The 25,895-nt window shown below is 32.6% G+C and overlaps 1 protein-coding gene across 1 annotated transcript; it reads right to left on the reverse strand.

The window, feature by feature from the left end:
* Positions 1 to 18,517: 18,517 nt before the first annotated feature.
* Positions 18,518 to 22,436, reverse strand: LOC132758652 (uncharacterized). The gene is made up of 2 exons (XM_060750341.1): positions 22,345 to 22,436; positions 18,518 to 20,701 (listed from the first exon to the last, which is right to left on the reverse strand). Exon 2 carries the CDS (start codon positions 20,672 to 20,674, stop codon positions 19,235 to 19,237), a length of 1,440 nt encoding a protein of 479 aa, XP_060606324.1. The 5' UTR covers positions 20,675 to 20,701; positions 22,345 to 22,436; the 3' UTR covers positions 18,518 to 19,234.
* Between the last annotated feature and the right edge of the window lie 3,459 nt (positions 22,437 to 25,895).

Genomic DNA, 25,895 nt, shown 5'->3' on the forward strand with positions numbered 1-25,895 from the left:
CCGTATTAACAATTGGTGTGAAAAGAATGATGTATTAAGTGACTCTCAATATGGATTCAGAGATGGCCGTTCTACAACGGATGCAATTTTTTTACTACATGCAATCATCCAGAAGATCTTATACAAAAAATCTAAACTTTGGTGTGTTTTTGTTGACTACCAAAGAGCTTTTGACTCCGTTAACAGGGATGCATTATGGGTAAAACTTATTCAAGCCGGAATTAGTTGTAAAATGACCAATATGATGAAATGTATTTATAATGATGTACAATCTTGTGTTAAAATATCTAGTACTATGCAGTTGTCTGAATTTTTCGATGTATCGATCGGTCTGAAGCAAGGAGAGCCATTATCTCCCTTACTTTTCATTCTTTTCGTAAACGATATTATTGATAGTATAGACTTTAATACTTTAACTGATAAAGATTTGGAATTGTTATCTATGTATATTATATTGTTTGCTGACGACATTGTATTGTTTACTACGAATCCTGTTAGTCTACAGTCACAAATAGATAATATTTTTCATTATTCAGAAAAATGGGGTCTTAAAATTAATGTAAATAAAACCAAAATATGTGTTTTTGAAAAGCGCAGATCTAATGATGTAAATATAGATTTTTATATTAACGGTGAGAAAATTGAGCAAGTAGATAACTTTACTTACTTAGGCATTAATTTTATGTATACAGGTAATATGACACATGCAGTAAAGGCGCTACATGATCAAGCATTAAGAGCATACCACAATCTGATGCTTCTATTTGACAAAGTGAAATTTGATGTTAAAACTAAATTATTATTATTTGATACAATGGTGGTGCCAATACTTTTATATGGTTCAGAGATTTGGGGGGTATATAACTATAAAGAAGTGGACAAATTACATATCAGATTTTGTAAGCATGTTCTAGGTGTAAAACAACAAACCCCTAACTATGCGGTACTGGGAGAACTTGGTAGATTACCGTTATCTGTTACCTGTAAAGAACGATCCTTAAATTTTTGGCTAAAAATTATGAAAAATGTTTCTTCTCCCATTTATGTTATGTATAGAGATCTTATTGACCACAATATTAATAGCTGCTGGGCTTCTCGTATACATTCTATTATTGATCATCTTGGATTTGCTCATATACGATTTAACTTTGATGATAGTTGTAAATATTTACCAATGTTTAAGAATCGTTTACGCGATCAATTTTTACAAGATTGGTCAGCATCAATACGATCTATGCCTAAACTTGAATATTATTGCAATTTTAAAAAGGAGTTTAAATTTGAAAACTATCTTAATGTAATTGAAAATGACGCTCTTAGAAACTGTTTAGCTCGTTTTAGATTAAGCTCGCACAATTTAGAAATTGAAACAGGTCGTTATAGTGGCATAGTTAGAGAAAACCGATTGTGTAAAATGTGCAACCAAAATGTAATTGAAAATGAATATCATTTAATGTTTTGTTGTAGTAGATATAGAAATCTTAGAATTAAATATCATTGTAATGTATCTTGGCCTAATAAGAATATTTTTAATAGTTATATGTCAACTAAGAACAAGAAAAAAATATGTAATATTGCTAAATACATTAAAGATGCTTTTACGTTAAGAAACAATACCCTGGAAAATATTACTGTTTCTTAAATGTTTGAAATATTAATTTTTGTAACACTTAATATGATGTTTGTATGCTTTTGTATATATTATACAATATGTCTGTCTTTGCCATATATGTTTATTGTAAATATGGCCAAAGACATTTTACATGTCGATAGCCAATAAATTTTGAAACTTTGAATTAAAAAAATATGAATGATCACTTGTTTTAATAATAACAAGAGCTGTCGGTAGGACAGCATGCTCGACTATTCTAAGTGCTTGATAGTAAAAAAAATGCCTGATACAGTTACCTCCTCCTGTTTACAGGTTGGGGTCATGATGGTGAACAAGTGTGCAAAGTTTCAAAGCGATATGTCAATGGACTTTGAAAATATTTGAACTATTACAAAAACTTTAACGTAAATTCTAAGACGAAAAAGGGGCATAATTCTGTCAAAATGCTTGATAGAGTTACCTCCTCCTGTTTACAGGTTGGGGTCATGATGGTGAACAAGTGTGCAAAGTTTCAAAGCGATATGTCAATGGACTTTGAAAATATTTGAACTATTACAAAAACTTTAACGTAAATTCTAAGACGAAAAAGGGGCATAATTCTGTCAAAATGCTTGATAGAGTTACCTCCTCCTGTTTACAGGTTGGGGTCATGATGTTGAACAAGTGTGCAAAGTTTCAAAGCCATATGTCTATGGACTTTGAAAATATTTGAACTATTACAAAAACTTTAACGTAAATTCTAAGTCGAAAAAGGGGCATAATTCTGTCAAAATGCTTGATAGAGTTACCTCCTCCTGTCTACAGGTTGGGGTCATGATGGTGAACAAGTGTGCAAAGTTTCAAAGCCATATGTCAATGGACTTTGAAAATATTTGAACTATTACAAAAACTTTAACGTAAATTCTAAGTCGAAAAAGGGGCATAATTCTGTCAAAATACTTGATAGAGTTACCTCCTCCTGTCTACAGGTTGGGGTCATGATGGTGAACAAGTGTGCAAAGTTTCAAAGCCATATGTCAATGGACTTTGAAAATATTTGAACTATTACAAAAACTTTAACGTAAATTCTAAGTCGAAAAAGGGGCATAATTCTGTCAAAATGCTTGATAGAGTTACCTCCTCCTGTCTACAGGTTGGGGTCATGATGGTGAACAAGTGTGCAAAGTTTCAAAGCCATATGTCAATGGACTTTGAAAATATTTGAACTATTACAAAAACTTTAACATAAGTGGTTACGCCGACGCCGACGCCGACGCCGACGCTCGGGTGACTGCAATAGCTCTACTTACTCTTATCGAATAGTCGAGCTAAAAACAAACAATTCTTGTAGGAGAAAAAGTCCAACCATCCATCCATATTTCTGTTACTTACTGCGAATTTATATTAGACCTGGCTTTGTAAAATGTAAGCGGCAGCCATTTTTTAAAGTTGTGTATTTCATGGGAGGAAAATAATTGTGTAAGATTCAGAAGGATATAATTTGGATTTGTTAGTCATACACCTTTTTAAAAGAAAGAAAACTTATTTGAGGATTGTAACAGACAAAAAATAAGTGTTGACAGAAGTGAAAACATTCAGAAAAGGAGCTAGGAAAATGGAAAACTTGGAAGCTTGCTAAGGCATTGTAAGGAACGCTGGGTTATTTTACTTATTTTACGAGTGATGGCTGTCAATGCTTTTCAATTTTTCATAAAGCATACGGCAGTTATTGCTCGTAGGATACTTTAATATGCCCAAATGTCATCAAGAGCAGTTTAGCATGGGGAAGGAATGTATTTTTCAGACTGTAAAAACGAAACAAAAAAATTTAGAGACGAAATTATGTGATTGGAATTTGAAGGAATAGAAGTAAGTTTTATCTCTTTATTACTTTTGACATTTAAGTTATTTATCTATTTCAGCTTTGCTATTTTTTTTAACAGCCTGATATTGTCAGTAAAAATAAAATTGAGGTACCACATGGGGAAAATCTTAAAAAAGTAGTTTTGTCATTGAAAAAAGTGAAATTATATTTTGATAATTTTCACTGTGAAATTATCAAATATAATTTTCACGAATAAATCAGTAATCCACTGAAAAGCATAAAATAAATATGTTATAATTGATTAAAATGAGTTATATGTATAAATAGATAATGGTTTACATCCTGCATTATGTTACTGTATATAAGTGTTTGATAATTCATAAACAATGTGAGTAAAACATGATTGTATGTTCATAAGTATGAATAGGTTCATCTGCCTTTCACAGCATAAGCGAGTTCTCTACATAAATAATTCTTATCTAATATTCCTCATAATTATTAAAGTCAATTGTTGTTTAACATCAGTAAAATGCAATTTCCATTATTTTTATCTAAGATGTTAGTTATCAGTGATCATTCATTATTTGCAATGATGTTATATTTCATGATTGTCTTTAAATTGAAATTTGTATCATTGTATTATATATATACTGATTACATTCGCTCACTGTAACTTTGACAAAGAAGTTTATTAATAAATTGTGATTCAACAGTCTATTAAGTTTGTGGATTTATTATTCCAGGAATAATCCTAAGCCGTCCTTAATAGACGCACTATCCCAGTGTTATATTAATTTATTTTATGCTTTTCAGTGGATTACTGATTTATCCGTGAAAATTATATTTGATAATTTCACAGTGAAAATTATCAAAATATAATTTCACTTTTTTCAATGACAAAACTACTTTTTTAAGATTTTCCCCATGTGGTACCTCAATTTTATTTTTACTGACAATTCTGACAATATCAGGCTGTTAAAAAAAATAGCAAAGCTGAAATAGATAAATAACTTAAATGTCAAAAGTAATAAAGAGAGAAAACTTACTTCTATTCCTTCAAATTCCAATTACAAAATTTCGTCTCTAAATTTTTTTGTTTCGTTTTTTACAGTCTGAAAAATACATTCCTTCCCCATGCTAAACTGCTTTTGATGACATTTGGGCATATTAAAGTATCCTACGAGCAATAACTGCCGTATGCTTTATGAAAAATTGAAAAGCATTGACAGCCATCACTCGTAAAATAAGTAAAATAACCCAGCGTTCCTTACAATGCCTTAGCAAGCTTCCAAGTTTTCTATTTTCCTAGCTCCTTTTCTGAATGTTTTCACTTCTGTCAACACTTATTTTTTGTCTGTTACAATCCTCAAATAAGTTTTCTTTCTTTTTAAAGGTGTATGACTAACAAATCCAAATTATATCCTTCTGAATCTTACATAATTATTTTCCTCCCATGAAATACACAACTTTAAAAAATGGCTGCCGCTTACATTTTACAAAGCCAGGTCTAATATAAATTCGCAGTAAGTAACAGAAATATGGATGGATGGTTGGACTTTTTCTCCTACAAGAATTGTTTGTTTTTATTATTAAAACAAGCGATCATTCATATTTTTTTATAAAATGAATAAATATCACCGTCATTTAACCTTGATTGGCGGACTTATTTCTCAGCTCAAGACTTCTTGTTTTTAATGAGAAATTCCCTCTGAATGGGGCTCTCAATGGGGGAAACAGATTTTAATATTAACGTTAAAATTATGGAAATTTCGTTTTAACTTGTTTTAAAGCATAAAATAAAAAGAAAATTTGTCTGTTTGTTGTGTAAGATGTAATTTTATTTCATCTCGTGAACTTTAAAAACAGTATTCTCACTCGTGGCTACGCCACTCGTGAGAATACTGTTTTTAAAGCCCACTCGATGAACTAAAATTCCATCTTACACACAAACAAACAAATATCCTCTATATTGTATTGATCTACATGTATTTAACTTGTATAAAAGATATGATACAAGCTGAATTGCAGCGTATGCTCGTACAAAAAAATTTGACATTTAAATTTATTTGGTATTCTTTTCCTTTCGAATAGTAAAATAATAAAGTTTAATATAGCAGCCGCACGCGCTTATTCATTTCTTTTACATGTAAAATGTAATTTGATTTACGATACAATAAATCTACCTTGTTGCTTTGCGCTATTTTCACAATTGTACACAGCGAAACAAAGAACACGATAAATTCATTGATGCTATAAGCTTAGTTTGAAGTAATTCTGACTAGAATATTTCAGAAAGATTGTTTAATAGTTTTGTTCAATTGAGTTTAAACAAATTAAAGACAGGATAAATATCAAAATAATATACAATCATATTTAGATATCAGTTTCAGTTTATTGGCAAATCGGCATATACAATATACCTTTGGCCATTTACAATATACAAAAAGGATGGCCAAGATAATACAATTTACATTTAACATAAATACAATACATGTAATACAATACAGTTATAATACAAGAACCTAAGAAGCAGCAATAATTGCAAGTTTTTCATTTCTCAAATGCATAGCATAAAATACAAATTTGGCAATATTCCTAATAGTTCTATTATTACTTGAAGACAATAATCTAGTAAATTTATTAATGCATGGAAAAGAATAATTAACATTATATTTTCGTCGAAGGTTTCTATAGAGTGGACAGCATAACAAAAAATGATATTCAGATTCAACATTAAGTGAACAAAGTTTACAAGTTCGTAGGTTTCGATCAATACCTGCAAATCTACCACTTTCGATTTCAAGAAGATGGGAACAGAGTCTAAAACGAGACAATTCTTTTCTTTGATGCTCATTTGTAACAATATCTAGATACTTTTCATATTTAAACTCACATTTGAATTTTCTATTATTATATAACTTAGATTGATTCATTATTGTATCATTCCATGTTTGAACGTACTGATCACGTAGCCTTTGTTTTAACATTGGCAAATAATTCATATCAAGGTTTAGAGAATTCCATAAGTAGCTATATCCAAGACTATCAAGTTGTTTTTAACAGACGATGACCAAGTAGACATGGTATTATTAGGTAACAAAGCACATTGTTCCAAAAATATTGTATGTACTAATGACCCTGGATATTTCATTATATTTAACCAGTATTTAAGAGCACGTTCTTTACAGATAACAGATAAAGGAAAGCGACCAAGCTCACCAAGCCCAGCATCATTGGAAGTCTGAGGACGAACACCAAGGACTATTTTACAAAAACGGAGATGCAATTTGTCCATTTCTGTGCAGTTATATATTCCCCAGACTTCAGATCCATACAATAGTATTGGAACAACGAGAGAGTCGAATAGGGACAATTTAGTTTTAATGTCTAGTTTTATTCTACTAAACACGGACAACAAATTGTTATATGCCTTCAGAGCTTGGTCGCTTAAAGTTTTTACAGCATTAACCATAGAACCAGTATAAAAGAATTGTATACCAAGATAACAAAATGAATCAACTATTTCAATAGGCTCATTATCAACAAACCAGGTATAGTTATGTCTAGATTTTCTCTTTTCAAAAATACATATTTTGGTTTTATCTACATTAATTTTCAAACCCCATTTTCGTGAATACTCATATACCTGGTTGAGTTGGAGTTGTAGACTGTCAGGATTGGTAGTAAATAGTGCAATGTCGTCAGCAAACAATAACATGTACATTGACAATAAATTTATATCATCATTAGAAAGTTGTGAGAAATTAATACAAATTCATTTACAAATAAAATAAACAAGAGCTGTCCGTAAGACAGCGCGCTCGACTTTTTTATTGCTTGCCAATAAAAAAAGTTTTTGCAGTAAAAGGCAATACAAGAATCTCTGTATTTTTAAAGTGAACAATGGCCATGAGCATTAAGATATTTAGTGAAGAATTATTTTACTGAATTGTGTGATGTGAAATAGCATTAAAAGTTTCAAAGCAATATCTCAAAGGGTTAAGGCAATAAGTGGATTTTACCCATATTCAATGTATTTTCTAAGTCAAAAAGGGGCATAATTCTGTCAAAAACCTTGACAGAGTTATGTCCTCTTGTCTGTTGATGAAGGTCGTGATGGTAAACAAGTATGGTCAGTTTCAAAGCAATACCTCCAATGGTTTTGAAATAAAGTGAGGTGGTACAAAAAACTTAACCTTGAAACTTGAAACTTGAAACTTAAAATCTCTAACACCATAATCATCATCATTAAAAGTACTCTCGTGTTGTGTGTTCGAAATATTACGAAAATGGTTAATAAAATCATCTAGACTAATATCATTTCCTTTTCTATTACATCTATTATTATATTTACGTATATACTTTCAAAATTTTCTAGAGCTACTTTTGCTAAGATCCGACAAAGTTCGTTTTTCTCTATCAAAATAATTCCTTTTAGCGATTTTTTTTTACATAAAAAAATTGTTTACGTGCATTCAAAAATAAATGTCTATGTACATCAGTTGGACTTTCGCTAAATAGTCTTTTACATCTATAAAACTCAATTTTACTAGCTTTGCATTCGTTATTAAACCATGGTGACCGCTTAACATTTGGTCTAATTGTACGCTTCAGCGAACAAGTTTTACCTTGAAGCTGTAATGAAATATCAAACACAATATTAGAAAAGTCATAAATACAGGTATTTATATCAGATTCATTCAACATGAGTTTATTAGTTATTTCCTCGAATATAGCCCTTTTATCATTCAAAACTGTATTCAATTTATTAATATCACAATTTTCCCATACAATTTTGTTAAATGAATTAAAATTAACTACTTGTGTTTCCATATGCATATAATTGAGATTAAACGATATTGAACAATGATCCGAAAATTCGGATAAATCATGTACTTTCATACAATCGATCAAAGAAAATACATCTATATCAGTAATAACATAATCGACCACGCTAGCGGCCCTATTGTTACGTATTGTATTATAGCAAGTAAATTTTCCTGGTTCTAATCGACCATTCAATATATATAAACTATTTTCCTTACATAGGCTTAGCAATTTATTACCAAAGCTATTTAAATGATGATCCAATGATGATCGTACCGGTAGATTTACCGAGACGTTATCACTCAAGGGCATATCAATATAGCGGTCAAGGTTAATATCATTCACAACATCTGACCTTTGACCTACTCTAGAGTTTAGGTCACCGGTCAACATGACATTACCTAATTGTCTATAGTGACGTATATCATCAGCTATTAACTCAAAGAAGTCAAAATCAAACAATGGTGAATCCCTATTCTTATACACATTTGAGTCTTCGGGCGGAATATAACAACTACAAACATAAATGTCATTCAAAGTACCAAAATAAGATTTTTTCAGTTTAAACCATATCACACCTTTATCGTTTAAGCTCATTAACTCAACATGACCTGATAGTTTCTCTTTATAAAATATAATTATACCACCGCTGTAACGCTTTGCCCTTTTATTATATTTAGGCCGCGGACACGAAAAACTTTCAAAGTGATCTATGCTAATATTTGATATTTTAGAATTCCAGGTTTCAGTAGTAATGATAATGTCATATTTGTTTAGAAAATTGATAAAGTCACTATCATTCAGTTTTTTACAAATTCCTTGCACATTCCAAAGAAGAAATTTTAGCTGCTTCTCATCTGCTTCCTATTCATGGGTCATAGCTTGCTCGTCCGGCTGCATATCTGCTTCACGGCGAGCATTCTGTATGCCAGACGACGCTCGCAGGCTTGAGTCCCTCTTACTGTTGTCCACGGTGCGCATATTCACGTGTTTGCCTTGCTGCCACCGTGGCGCATGTGTCGGTGCTGGACCTGGCGGTAGGCTGTCAGCCGTGTAAGCGCGATTCTCGATGTATAGAGTGTCATATGAAAGAACTGCCTCTTTATTATTTTGCCTAGCTTGAATTAGGTAGGGAATAAGTATTTTCCGTCGTTCTTGTATAGCTTTCGGGAATTGGTCACTTATGCGATATTGTTTGCCATCAAGATTATCCCGCGCTTTCTGTTTTACTTCCATTTTGTCGCCATAATAATTAAACTTCACGACTATCGGCCGAGATTTTTTAGGGTCAAATTTTCCAATTCGATGGGCTCGGTCGATTTTGAATCTAGTTTCAGCATCATTAATACCGAGCTTAGATGTACAAAAATTGATAATTTTGATTTTACAGTCCTCCGTTCTGCGATCATCACGTGACTTTTCCTCGTCAAAATTAAAAGAAAAGGAGGTTATCCCTCATAAGCCTAGATGTAACATCTACTATATCATCAGACATACTTTTATTCTCTAATTTTAATTTTTCAACAGTTTTAGCCAGCGCAGCATTTTCATCTTTTTTTCGGCTTTCAAGAGTTTTTCAAGTTGTTTGTGTTTATTGCTCAACTCATCACATACCTGCGTATCAAAAATTTCTGCTTACCTCCATTTCCGTGAGACGACTATTGGTATCAGTTTACTTTTGTTTCAAGTGATAATACACGTGTTTCAACTGACGAGATTTTCTGCGATATTTTACACATTCAGATTCAAGTTTATCTAATTTTTGAAAGCTTAGTTTCTATAGATTTTTGGTGGGTCTCTATAGAGGTCAATTTTGACATCATAGAATCGTACCATGGTTGCTCAAATGTATTTGGAACTGTAGATGGAGTTGTCGGCGAGGTTGGTGGCCCGGTGCTACCGGGAGTACTCAGTGGTGGTATCACCGTGCCATGTAACAGTTGTAAGTGCGGAGGGAAGTATTGACCCATATATGGTGTACTGGCAGTCTGCGGACTTGTTTTGATAGCTGTTCGAGCCAGGGGATGCCATCCCAATACCCGATATAAGCGGCGAAATGTGTGATTGATCAGATGCGACTGAACGCTTTTCCGGTTGGTCACTCACAGAGCCTGGGGACGCCTCGTCTTTCGTTCGCTTTTTACCGTTTTTACCTTTTTTATTCGTCATTTAACTGTTGATTATTGAATGGTTACTCTTGATCAGCTCTGTTTAGATCGTAATCTCTTTAATCTCTTGTAATCATTTACCGTTAATCATCTAGCTTATATGTTAAACATGGCCCAAAGGTGTATCACGTATACATCATGTATATTGTAAAAAGAGTTCATGCCTCTAAAAATGTCTGACCGTTTGAAGCATATAGAAGAACAAAGAAAGTTCGCAAAAATGTCAATTTTCTATCTAACCATCATATATTTTCATCCCTAAAATCACTGCATTTAAAGAATGTATTTTACTCAGCACAATAGTCCACTTTTAATAATCCATCACATTTAAAAATATTACTTTTGTCAAAATATTTCCAGAGAGTGATAAACACACAGCCATTCACAACCGGAACCGGAAACCAATAGTTTACTTTATTTACAAATACATGTATTGATATATTGGTTTACACATGAATATGTAAGGATAACTACTGTTTTTTCAAACAAAAATAGAAATATAAAATGATATTACCAAATAAAGAATAAAAAACATACAATTTAGAACCAATTACTTCTCGGACCTTACTTTTAAAAAGGGCGATAACCTTTAATAACAAGAAATAACAAACACCACACATAGTTCATCTTTAGTATTAGGCAAATGCATGTCTAGCTGTACACATTTTATACAAATAATTGTATTAATTAAATACTCTATTTAATGTTAATGTATGTAATTTAACATAATTATAGAGAAAACCCGCCAATCTTAGAAAATTCAATAATAACTTTGCATAAGCTTTAAGAACAAAGCAGGAAACAAAGCATCTTAAATACAAAGAGACATTCATGCAAAATAAATCATACATTTCATGCATATACTGACACAAAACAAAGCATATAAACACATATCCATACATGTGAATTCTCTTACTTCAGACTGATGACTCTTAATTAGCAAAATAAGAAGACAACTGCTTCTAATCAATTCTTTAAACAAATTCAATTTAACTCAAACAATCCCTCAATAAAATACATTCTCCAACTGTGTGTAAGAAAGATTCACATATATGCGCATTTCAAATTACAAATAATGAAACAAAACTTTTAACTATACACATACAAAAAAGGCTAATATACACGCAAACAAGCAATAAACTCAAATCAAAATTCTAATTTGCAAATCAACATACATAATGGGTTGGGTGGGAGGGTTTTCTATAACTTGACAGCTAGACAACAAAGGCTCGAATGACTAGAAGTACAAAATTGGCGCGACAATCTAAAAATAAACGACCAATCAGAAAACAGTTCACCAAAGTCACGGTTTACTCGAAATAATTAGTTATTTTAGATCTAAAATATATCAATTACTTCTCGGACCTTACTTTTAAAAAGGGCGATAACCTTTAATAACAAGAAATAACAAACACCACACATAGTTCATCTTTAGTATTAGGCAAATGCATGTCTAGCTGTACACATTTTATACAAATAATTGTATTAATTAAATACTCTATTTAATGTTAATGTATGTAATTTAACATAATTATAGAGAAAACCCGCCAACTCAAGGCCAAAATAAAGCAAAACAAAAGGCTAAACAATAAACAATTATTACATTTACAACACAATACAAATAGATTTACCTGTAATAAGTGTACTAAGAAGTGCCACAAGTATCTTTGATCAACAATCAGACACCTAATAATTTAAGAAGTTAACATTGAAACTTACGTAATATAATCTAGTACATGAAATTCAATTCATTTTAGTCCTAATATCAATAAGAAGTACAATGTAACTGTACATCAAATATTGCAATAAAAACATGGCCATTAAAGATTAGAAATAACCCGTAGAAAAAAATTGTGCAAACGAGCACAACCTTCAGAGTTTAGATGTAAACCTCCATCCAGACGAGCAAATAAATGTCGTTTAATCTGACCTTTAAAACAAAAAGGCCTGTATGATTTAAGAAAATGAAAATTTAAATCCTTGGCCAAGTTTTTCTCCAAATAAGCATTTAATTCGTAAATAATGGACCTAGAAGAATCATCATCCACTGGACGAGGAAGTACAGATGAAATAATAATACGAATCCCAGGGGCACGAGCACGTAAATAATTAACAAGATCTGCAAATGCGCTACACATAAAGGCAACACTGTGACCCTTAGCAACATTATTAGTACCAACATGTACTATTATAAAACTGAATGCAGATAAATTAATTGTAGACAATTGATGTTGTTAACCTTGTAATTGTAGTCCCTGGGAAGGCACTCAACTGCACTCCCTCTATCAATGGCAGATGCTTTACAATTGAATCTCCTACAATGATACCACAGCGAATTTCTGAAAAATACATATAATAAAATTAAATATACATGTACAAAGGTATGAAAACATATATACCAATATAAAAGTAACATGAAATCCTTTATATACTACTATTTACAGAATTATTCGAATCTATGTAACTGAAATGACAAACACAACATATCAATTAATGATTTAACAACCCTTGTTTAAGAAGAATGTAATAATCACTTAATTAAAGATCATACAGTACAAGAATTTCTATTGGTAACTTCACAGGACATTGAAAACCATATCTTACCCAGTGAGTCTAACCATCCCACTGAAAAATAAAAATCGAGTTCGAATATTTGGACGTATTTCGTCCGTCAGTTCTTATTTATTGGAGTATCACATCTAAAAGGAAATATATTTGAATAATATATATTAAACAATTGGTCACCTTTGGTGACTCATTTGCAAGTTTTGTGCAAAATTGGTCATTTCTGACAAATTTTTGGTGACATTTTGTTTAACGTGTTTTTTGTGACGAATTTGTGACTTTATTTAATCGTCACATACATTCTTGTTTTGTGTCTGAGTAATTCCTTATGATGTCTAGCAGAAATAAGAAACCGATAAACTATAAACTGCTAAGTACAGTGGGTACGACAGATTCAGGAGACGAAATCGAAGAGGACGCTAGAGTTCTTCCCTTTATGCATCTCCTGGAAAAATTGGCGAATCGATTTCGGATGAGAATGTTTCGTCCAAAAATCGGATGAGGGAGAAGATGACGAAATGGCTTTCATGATGAAACAGATCCAGGAATTGGATGCCCAAGAAAAACGTTTGTTGCAAGAACGTAAGAAGGATGAATTGCGAATGCAGTTAGAAGAAAAAACAAAGACGAGTTCGTTCTTTGAAAAAGGGTAAGGGTCTTTCCTCTAAACCTGCTGCCTTTTTGTCAAATAATAAAGTCAAAGATGAACATTTAAGTACAGAGTCTAGTGATGATAAGTTGGACATAAATAGTTTTACGTCAAATGCCGGATTTGAATAAATTGGTACAAAGCCATTTAAAGAAATTAGGCTTGTTAAATTCTGAGTCTGACTCGGAGTCTGATTTGTCAAATATTGAAAGTGATAGTGAGACAAGTGTTGTTCTGCTGTTAGAAGTTTCGTCTGGTAAGAAAGAAGAGAAACCGTCTTAGCACGAAAAACATCAGGAATCAAAGGCTAAATCTGCAGATACTGTTAAAAACTCTCAAAAATATCCACATTCTCAATTACGTTATGAATATGTCAGTCAAAATATTGCCTTTGAAGATCTACCATTCAATTTATTTGTAGCCGGGGAGTTAGAGATTATTTTAGATCCACAGATAGATAATACAGAAAAGAAAGGTCGTTTGTGTTTATTGAAACGTATTTATGTACTTAAATTCTCATTTTAGTTTTTCAGATATTACGTTCTTTCTATGCTGCAGTTTTGAGGGAAGTCGAATTAGGTGAAAAAGACATGGGGGGATGATTTTCACTATTTAGAAACATGCATTTTGAACAAGCCCAATCCTCCAGTGACTTCGACGAGCAGGGTTTTCGAACTTTCGTGTCCGACAAAGAACTTCACCAGAAGTTGATGAGGAAAAAACGGTTTGGTTTTGTTCCTTTTATCAAAAAAATAAATGTGCTCATAAAGGTCCTCATTCTTTAGTTTTTCGTGGAAAGATTGCGTTTGGCACAGCATATTTGCGCTGCTTGTTGGTCAAAAGATAAGAAAAGGTTAGAACATCCAGAATGCTCATCTTCATGTCCATATTCTGGGTCAGTTTGACTGTGGTCACAGTTACCATTATTTGATAAAGACAATGATATTGTTGACAATTTTTTTACGAAGCTTTTGTTTTTCGAAAGTAATAGTTATAAGGGAGATAATGAAGAGTCTGTTTACAACAATATTTGTCAGGTTGATAAGCCCGTTAGGTCCTTATTGTGTTCCTATTCCACATATTGTAGGGTAAGTAAAGTTTTAAATCCATCAGAGTTTTCTAATGAAACAGTTAATTTGGTTAGAATTCATGAACTGGTTAAAAAGATCAGGGAAATATAACTTTGAAGGTTGCAGGATTCCAGTTAATAAAAAGATCAATACATGTTTCATGCGTCAAATTTTATCACATTTTAACTACAGTGATTTAGGTGTTTGTGACTTATTAGAATTTGGTTTCCCAATAGGTTTTGAAGGGAATGAACAAATATTGCCTTCTACTAAAGAAATTTGGCAGTATAAAAATTACAAGGGTGCCGAAGAATTTCCAGATCAGATAACTAGTTATTTACGAAAAGAACTAGAGTGTAATGCTATTATTGGTCCATTTAAAAAGAATCCCTTTAGTTCAAATTTGCTTATTTCCCCCTTAAATTCAGTCCCAAAACAGACAATTGAGGATAGAAGGGTTATACTAGATTTAAGCAGTGTTACAAAAATGTGCAGTAAATGATTATGTGCCAAAGGATAGTTATTTGGGTGATCCTATTTCTTTGGTATTTCCTAAGATTGATGATTTTTGTTAAACTAGTATTGGCAAAAGGTAAAGGTGCCTTGATGTATAAAAAAGATTTATCTAGAGCTTATAGACAAATAAGTATTTGTCCTTCCAATTATAATTTGGTAGCTTATGTATGGCAAAAACACGTTTTTTGTGATACTGTTTTGACTATGGGTTGTAGATCATCTGCTCAGATTTGTCAGAGAGTGACTAATGCAATTGCATATATGATGTTTAGGATGGGAATACCTATTTTAAATTATATCTAGATGATCTGGCAGGCGCTGAAAATTCCAAAGATGCTTGGTTTGCATATAATACTCTAGCGGTTTTATTGCAGAAATGTGGAATTGAAGAATCAATAAAGAAAAGTAATCCTCCTTCCCAAATTATGACTTTTTTAGGGATATTATTTAATAGTAATGATCTTACTATTGGAGTTACTGATGAAAGGCTGGTTGAAATTAGGGACTTGATCAAGTTGTGGTTAGATAAAAAGTATGCCACTTTAAAGGAAGTTCAGTCTTTGTTAGGAAAATTACAATTCATTGGTTCATGTGTTAGACAAAGTCGAGTTATGGTGTCAAGAATATTAAATTGGTTACGTGATTTGTATACAGATAAATCTCAATTGCTTGGTTTTGAAATTCCGTCACAAGTTAAAAAAGATCTTGCATGGTGGAATTCTTTTTTACCATTATATAATGGTATTTTAGATCTAAAATATATCCAAAAAAATGTTTTTTAATTACTTTAAGAATTTATTGCATGGGTTTTCTCATTTAATTGGGAAGAGATATTAATCTCTTGATTTAGGTAAAAAATTATTGGTAAAATTGCCAATTTTGCAAGTAAAAACCCGCAGTAAGTTCAGATGTTTGCGGAAACAATTGTAAAGAGGCCTTCTACAGGCTTTTGTTACATTAGGTGAAAAATTATTGTACTGGTACATTTTTTTCAACAGACATATACTTTTATTTACAAACATGTTCTACAGTACTGTACAAATACATTTTCCCAAAGGAGACTGTCTGAGAATATACACTTATATATAATGGTCATCAAACAAATCTCAAAGTATACAGTCACTTAGCGTTTAAACAGCAATTTACGTAGTACACATTCACAAGTTGCACTGAAAAGGTCAGTCGGTTGGAAGGTGTTTACAGTTCAATCAGGCTGTCCAGCACCTTCTGACGAAAAATAAGGACAAATTTTAAGGCAATATTTAAGAAGTTTAAGGGTTAGAATAAGGAGTTTAAGGTTTCATAAAAGATATTTTAGGGCTAAAATTTTGACGTTTATAACTAAACTATGGCCCCATCAGACCATTATATGGACTTACCTTTGCATATTTGACACAAAAGTAACTCACAAATAATGCTCTAGTTTAATTATAGCAAAAGTGTCTACCAGTGTTCCATAGTCATCAGGTGTTGTTGACAGCATCCTGGAAATAAACACCCAGTCACAACCAAATACAACCTGAATAAATGGATTCACTGGTTAATTGCCTTTAACTGCCTATTCTGAAATAGAACAGCGTAAAAACTACATTAAAACATGGAATGAATGAAAACATTTCCAAAGTTATAAGTATGTTTATAACAACAAGATTGCATTTGAGAAAAAAAATGCTATGCCACCGCATTTATATAACAGAAGTAGTTATATTTTAGCAGGGCCCTACACCATGTACCTCCAGAAAAGGTTTTTTAAAGATTTTTTTTGTATATGTACATGATGAAAATGAATGATCCACGGGGTAGAACCAATCCGCTACGTAATGCAAGAACATCAAGAGGCAACCAACAACAACTTAGCCGGCTCACATGTAGGAAATCTGTGTACCAGAACAGCTTCTTCCAGGCCACCATCATCCTCTGGAATCGCCTACCCATACAAGTTGTTGCATTTAAGCAACCAACCTTGGAGGGGTACAAGTCGGCGCTGATGAAACACACTACCACCAACTAGACACATTGCCAGTTTTTAAGAAGATGTAAATAGACAAATTTTAACTGTAAAGAGGAACCCAATTGCTGCACATGTACATTGTTTTAGTTTTATCGCGATTATGCTCTATGAAGAGTGAGGCGATTACTGAAGATGATGATGATGATGTTTTATATATGTAAATACAAATGTAATAATGCTTTTAAAACAATTTTCCAACATCGAAGAATATGTAAAATATGTACTGTAATTATTTGTCTACATTATATGAAGTCTTTAAAATAAATTTATAAAAATATATTTTATATTGAAAAATTTGACTTAGACTTTATAGAAAATAAATTTCAAATTACCTCCCTTTTCTAACATGAAATAACTTTACAAATAATGCTTTTTGGAACTTACAATATTGATAAATCTTCATTTGAGAATTATAAGTAATAGAAAGAGCACCGAAACACGAGGCTATCTGATTTGTACGAGGGGGCGTAGCCCCCCCCCCCCCCGAGTATAAATCAGATTGCCGAGTGTTTTGGTGTTCTTTCTCTTTTGTATCATAGTCAAACATGACAGCACGTTCCCTGTTGTCATAATATGAAACCCCAGAAAAAATTAACCAATGAACGAGCATTTGAATATGATATTTCTGCCCCTTTCCCTTTCTCTGCCGTCACAATATGTAAACCCCAGCAAAAATGAACCAATCAACGGGCATTATCTGGAGTGCGGGTAACTGATACCCGCACTCCAGTTACCGCACTGTGCATGTATATGTATACGATTTAACTATGACACTTTTTCAACACAAAGGTCCCCAAACTATGATACAATTATGATATAAAACCATAAAAATGTGTTACAGGATCTTTAAGCATGCTAGCAAAATCCTAAATATGTGGCCATGAACTAATCCCCTTTCCTCTTACAGAAGGTTGGTATTAAATCCACTAATAGCACCAGTGCGTTAAGTAAGGCGTGTAATAGATTCAAAGCTAAATACAATCTACGGGACGGCATTTTTAAGAGTCTATAGGATGTTACACACTTTTTGGAACTATTGTTCAGCAATCTAAGGATCGCTCCACATATAACTGATGGATGTTAAACACAACGTTCAGTATGTATGGGTGTCAAATCATCTAGTATTATTATAATTTTTAACTAGATCAGGTCAGTTCGTTCTTTTAAATTCAGAATATTTTTTAAGCTTGAAATGTGCAGTCATATTTTAGAGGACAAATTTATCAAAATGAGTTAATTAAAGCTTAATAATGTAAAACACCAAAACGGCACATTTTATCAGTCTATACTTTTATACGTTATTAGAAATGAAATTTGAATACAGGTTTATTTTTTGTAAGTAATCAATCAGGTTTTTGATGGAACTGAGACAAAAAAGTTCTCTTATAAACTCTTTCATGAAATATTTGGCAGTAATATGCTCTTGGCAAGCTATGCAAAATGGACCATCGTCTCCAGTTAAAAGATGAGGATGTGTAACTGTCGTGTTCAATACGACACCAAAGAACTTCCTAACGGTTTAAACGATAGAGTCACATCAAAACAAAAGTTGATATCAGGACGTTTGTTGAATTCGACATTGTCCCAATTTGAGTTCATTCTACTAATGGTAAAAATCAGTGCACAGGTATAGCCAGTTTCTGCATTCCTCTTATACCTCGTACATGACTCCAGATTCAACATAATACAATATACATGTTAGGAATATATTTAAAGATTAACTAAGCTGAATTACAATAATAATAGTCATGATAATAGTTATACATATGTACAAAGATAGCTTATGAATCCGATCCTTCAACTAATTTGAGTACAGGTGCCATAGTAATTATGTCCTTCCGTAGCCCTAAACGTATAACGTTTATAATAGGCTGCCGTCCACATGTGAAAAAAAAACTGTTAAATATAAAATCAACATTCAATTTACATGAATATTAACCGTAATATTCAGCGTCATAGTATTCACTCTGCTTGCATTGTTTTCCATAGAATGTAATTATTCTTATATCATTTTAAAATGCCGGTGATGGACTTCGTGCAGTTGCGTTCGGAATTGGAGGGGAAAGAAAAGCCGGGGTATGATGTGACGTCGGGGTATGATGTGACGCTGGGGTATCATGTGACGGGATAGAAGGTTTTGCTGTCTCCGGCAGAGGTACGCGGTGATAATACGTTTTTATATCACCAGCTCCATACGTGACTGCTAAGAGTCCAGCTTCGTCGTTGTAGGCTAAAAGTCTAGGGTTTAGCAACTCTGACGTCTCCCTAATGACGTCAGTCAGATTACATTGCGTATCAACAACATGGACAGTGCCGTCTTTACCGTTTAGAACATAAACATTCCCCAGCTTATCCAAGCTAATGTCATACGGGTTTATCAGAGGACTTTCTTTCGTTCCGCGATATTCCTTTAGAACACTTCCACTTGCTGCGTGCAAGAAAATGACGCAATCTTTTCTCCAGTCAGATATGATGAGCGCTCCTTGAAATGCTTCTACATACCTTGGAAAGTTAAAGATAGGTGCCGGAAGTTGCGGGTCGTTTTTAAAAGTCATCAAAACTTCTCCTCTGAAATCAATAATATCAACGTGTGATTCAGCCGGCGTATTTGACGCCATACTTGCAATCAAAGAATTCCCGTCATGCCCTTTACCTAAACCGGCATAACCTACATCAGTTCGAAAATTGTTGAGTATTTCTGCTTTCATGTTGTTTAATCGTGCAATGTAAATCTGTCTGACTTTCGGCAAAGCAATGGCTACCCAAGTGTCCTTCATATGACAAATTCCGTATGGCGATGCGTCGGTAAACAGTAATTCGCAGAGAAAGTCGCCGTGTTCTGTAAAGTATTTCACCTTCTTATTTGTTTTGTCCGACACGACAAACATGTGATTGAACCAAAGAAATCCAGTAATGAAGCAAGAATACATGTCTACGGTGCGTTTAGTAGGAAACCCAATTATAGGTGGCGCAATGTTCGCATCCGACACCTCAAATTTCCCCACATCAATATTCTTAACAATCACCAAATCCTCTTCACAAGGTTGAAAAACAGGCTGCACCGCACCCTTCTGGAGACTAGCTAAACGATTCTGCAGAGAATCAAACTTGTTATAAATCATTCTGTCATCAGACGATCCAACAGCTGTACCGGAAGTAAGACAATTATCTACTTGGGAACGAACGGAAGTAATTTCCTTCTCAAGTTGTGATATTGTTTCGATACTTTTTCGTAAATTATGTTCATAGGCAGTGAACAATTCGGCATTTTCTGTTAAAAGTTTATCTTCTGCTTTTTTAATAGCTAACTTCATTGACTCAGTTGTTCGAGTTATTTTGCTTCTTTCCTGATCACGTGACTGCCCGACTACAGTAAGTTTTCGTTGAAGATCATTTTTAAAGTCGCTGACGTCATCGGTAAAAAAATCCAAATTTTCTAGAACAGTTTCCATCTTTATATATTCGCTGTTAACTGCTATCTGAAAATAAGAATTAAAATTAAGAGAGCATGCTTTAAACCTATACAATGATTATTTTTAATCTGAAAATATAGTTATATATAAGAACTGTACATCCTGTCATAATTGTGCATTAGCAAGTGTCTTTTCGTTATTTATTTTTCATTAATTAAGCTTTTTTAATATTGAAATCTGTTTGCTCATCTGGACGTGACGTTTTAAAGCTGTACGCCTCCAGATGAGCCAAACTATTTCAAGAAAATCAAAACTTAAGAAAATGTACTGCTATTTTAAGAAAAGTTAAAAAGTTCAAGATAAAATTAATAATTTCCGTGTCATGTGCCAATTATTACCGATTATGCAGTATGTTTTCACCCTATTCTTACTGCGTTAGGGCAATTTTTGCATACATTGACTTCCATTCCTTAATTTACATGGGTAGTAAGTGCCGTTTGCAATGTGAAAAATATTTTCTTTGTTCACTTCACAATATTTTACTTTTCAATACATTTTCAAAATGTTCGTGAAAATTAGCATGAATCTGTAGGCGTGCTGCCTTAAATTTGTAAAATGAAATTATCCATCCGGTATACCAATCGGAACACCTCGGGCGACTTCAAGAAGTCCATCTTCTTTTAGGGAGGTTTAAAAGATCTCATTTAAAAAAGTCATTCCTGAGAAGTTTAAAAGTAAAAATCCACGTGACTTACGAGATATAATTAAAAATTGTGGTGTGGACAACAATGGAGAACGAACAAAGTTCGTCAACTCATGATTTGCAAATGAGCAAAATATGAGCCGCGTCACGACAAAACCAACATAGTGCGTTTGTCCAGACCAGCCTGCACATCCGCGCAGTCTGATCAGGATCCATGCTGTTCGCTATCAGTTTCTCTACTTGTAATAGGGTTTGTAAGCGAACAGCATGGATCCTGATCAGACTGCGCGGATGTGCAGGCTGGTCTGGATCCATGCTGGTCGCAAACCCATTATGTTGGTTTTGTCGTGATGCGGCTCATATATGAAATAAATGCGAGATGTAGTTAGTATTTGATTAAGCATTGCTGATAGATATAAAACTATTATTTAAACATGGAGAGAAATGTAACATAATAACAAGTTTATCATTAAAATCTGTATTAAATCAAATTAACAATGCTATCTGTTAAACTTCAACTGATATTGCTTTATTTCCGATGCTATGTATGATTCGTAGTAATTGTTAAAAATTTGCATTCAGTCTATAATTAACTGGACGACATAGATTTGACCTTGTTTAGTAGACATAGTGACGCATATTTTACATTCAATCGATATGAGCGGGTGGGGATACAAAACGTTGTTTATGTCAGTGAAAAATTTAAACATGCTGCTTAAAAGCTGTTTTTATATAATTTAACTGCCTACAAACAACAAAACGACAACCGTGTCCCGACATTAGAATGAAATATGTTTTATCCCTTTCAGACGATAACAGTGTATTCTGCATTCTTTACAGCGTTATTCGTAAACTGATAAAAAGCTTACAATTTACCTGTGCCATAAAAATGCATCATTCTTTACATTAAATATCATATTAAACACAGATAATAAACAGGTACACGACAAATATCGGTATATTTGTAATTTAAATACATGTATGTAAGAAATTTATATGCACATACCTTTTTACTCCTGTAACACACAAATTTTTGCAGTTAAAGCATCTGAAAATGATTGTACATGACTGTATTGTGACCGATAGTTGACCTTTTAATGCGACAGATATATTATGTTGCAAGGGACGTAATCAATAGCAGAAATATAACATGTCTAAACATAGTAATGCCCCTTAAATTGTAAAAATTGTAAATTTCAGTTAAACCTTCTGGTTTTTTATTGTTTAATGTACTACAGCAACCGTCCATCTGTATATTGTACCAGAGGCAGTCGCAAAAGTTTAAATTTCTTCTACTTTTCCAGAGGACCATTCAAATTTTGCGTGATTTATTATACCCTCATACAAACTCTACATATCCCTAATAGTTTGCCTAAACCTATCGTGCATTGGTTTTGGGACATTGCAACATCATAATACGTACCAAGCTCAGGCTGTTATATGTTACTGATGACTGTTAACACGTGGGCGTCAAATCATGTGATACTATTGAAATGTTATTTTGACAACCATTTTAAGAACAGAAAATTATTTTTAAACTTAAAGTGTTCGAGTCAAATTCCAGAAGACAAATTAATTAATTGAAACTTGAAACTTTTTATTTAATTAAACGCCTGTTTCTATTTAACAAAATTCAACGGCGTTGTACAGTACATATAAATAATAAGAATAAAACTGTGAATGCATAAGAATATGTGGATCAACATCAAATGAAATAAAAGCTTTTACATACAATTCCAATTAACATATTTTTAAAAAATTGCAGAGACCATAAAATGATAAAACTGATATACATGTAGCATGAGATAAGATTATTTACACACATGTAACTTGATTACAAATAGATTAAAAAGAATAAAACATTCATTTATATTGCACATTCATCACACTGTCAGTCATAAGTTATACGTTACTCATGTTTATCTCATTTCAGATTTTAAAATAGTGATTCAAACTTTCTGAAAAAATGTGTTTTAAGATTTCTCTTAAATACATCAATATTCTTAGATTGTTTCAACTCTAATGGCAGCGGATTCCACAATTTTGGACCAATAGTTCCGAAACTTCTGTCACTAAATGTTTTTCTTTTATTGAATGGAATAACGTAGCAGTTCTCAGAGGTTTTAGCTGAACGTAGTCGGGTATTTGGTACTTGTTTGGTTAGGAGTTCAGAAAGGTATTTTGGAGCATGACCGATTGAACAATTGTATACAAAAGTCAAAATTTTATATTCGATTCTAGATTTGATGGGCAGCCAGTGAAGGTCGAACAGTGCTTGCCTTGAACTGTCAAATTTCTTTCGTTGCAGAACCAACTTAGCGCACATGTTTTGAATACGTTGAATTTTTTTCAATTCAAAATCGGATACACCATAAAGAATGACATTGCAATAATCCAAGTGTGACATTACGAGTGCTATAACTAGTATTTCAGCTGCTTCTTTGGTGAGGTATTTTCGGATACGTTTTATTCTAAGATAGTTTAACATTGCAGTACGGCACTTTCGTTTGACATGTTCCTTGAAATTTAGTGTTTGGTCTAGAAATGCGCCTAAATATCTAATGGACTCCTCGGAGTTGATCTTATCTCCGTTAATACAAATGGATTTTAGGTGACACTTTTCGAGTTGTTGAGAACTTCCAAATGTTATGAATTCTGTTTTCGATGAGTTCATCTTGAGTTTATTAGCGTTCATCCAGTTGTTGATATCAATCGCACCATTTTCTAATTCAGCGATTGCAGAAATTTCACTATTTTCTTCAGTCGGTTTAAAACGTTTGGTTGCAGTATGGTCATCAGCGAATCCATACACCGATAATCCAGATGGAATCACGTCAAACAAGGTTCCCGCATACGTTAGGTAGAGCCAAGGCCCTAATCTTTATACGAGTTAGTTAAAGCTTGATAATTTAAAGACGACACTTTCTATTAATCTCGATTTTGATAGTCATTTGAAATTAAAATCAAAGTTAAACCTTTGAATACAAGTTTTTATTCATTGTAAGTTATCGATCAGGGATTTTGATGGAACTGAGGTTAAAAGTTTTCCAAAGCGTCATTTCATATTTCATTCATGTTAAGGTGAAGGTCTTTTTGAATCATTCATTCCACGTGTCGTTTTTCCCCGTTATTGTTATGTTGTAAATACTGAATCAATTAAGTCCAAATTAAAAAGTCATGGCCAATATGAAAATTCAATAATTTGACATTGATGGTTAAGAAAACAATCAGTCTTATAGTAATTCAAACAAATTTCTATAAAATGTTTTTCTTGTGTGTAAAGGTCAATGTCATACTTGAATAATTCAATGTCTGAGTTTGGCATATATTACACACATTCAAAAAAAATTTAACTTGGCCTTGACAGTGGTAAATAAAAGGTCAAGTTCATACTAACATTCAAGTCAGTTTGGCAAAACTTCAGGACCAACGGACATGGAAGATGGACAGCCACACAGTAAAGGAGCATAAAATATCTTGGATTTGTAAGTTGTAGAAAGATTTCTCAAACAACTTAAATAACAGTGTAACACTATGCTATTGTCGTTTTCTACTGTGGACCTTTCAATTTTACAGGGTAACTTAGAGAACTATATTTGAAAAATAAAAGAAAATACTATTGCTATAAATAATATATATTCCAAACATGACATAAATATAAAGCAATACAAATGTGCTAATATAACATTAATACATACAATGTAGCAAACAAGATAGCTATCAAATAAACAACAAATAAACAAAGACATTGCTCTAAAAATCTGGCAATGTAGTGGGGCTTTCACTTCAGCAACAGGACAATCCAATAAGGACTTTATTACAGGTGTTTAAATATAAAACCATTGTAATAATGAAATATTTGTTTACAGCAATGATAGGAGAATTTTTTTTTTTTAATTCACAATGTGAATTTTTTTTAAACATTATGAATATATCATGTAAAAAAACAACATCACAACAACTATTATTTTCTTGATTTATATTGAAATGATATTTGATGTAATAATCTGCAAATGGTCCCCAGTATTTCTTTTGGCATACCTGTACTTAACTTAAATAATATTATTATATGATCTAAATATAGCTCGATCTCATTGGTCCAAATAGTTGTCATCAGAACTTTTTATAGAATCATATTCACTAAGTGTAGTATCGTATTTACTGGCTGAATTGGATTTTTACCAGTCTAAAAATAGATTGAGACTTATATTCAATGACCATATGTAGACAGTTAATGTGTGCTTATTAAAAACAATTGTTGAATATTTGTTCTTTAAGGTATATTTCTCGATTAAAATATCATTACTTTACAGTTATAATTAAAGGTTACACCACAATGATGTATATAACTTGAATTATTTTTGTATGTGCAGCGTTCGAGTAGTTGTTGCAGCCTTTCACGTCGTCTTTTTTCCTGTGCTTCAACAAAACAGGCATAAGTTGTACATGTTTAAAGTTGTACTTTTTGTCTTTTTCTTTAATTCTTATAGCCTTTTCATATAATAAAACAATTATTGACAAGTGTGCCATTGAATATAATGGTGATATTCACTCGGC

Source organism: Ruditapes philippinarum, unplaced genomic scaffold (assembly GCF_026571515.1).
Source record: "Ruditapes philippinarum isolate M1 unplaced genomic scaffold, ASM2657151v2 ctg4381_1_1_1_1, whole genome shotgun sequence".
In the NCBI taxonomy this organism is placed as follows: domain Eukaryota; kingdom Metazoa; phylum Mollusca; class Bivalvia; order Venerida; family Veneridae; genus Ruditapes; species Ruditapes philippinarum.

Excerpts from the sequence above, each read along its gene's own strand:
- LOC132758652 (XM_060750341.1), bottom strand. The coding sequence starts at position 20,674 with ATGGAAACTGTTCTAGAAAATTTGGATTTTTTTACCGATGACGTCAGC.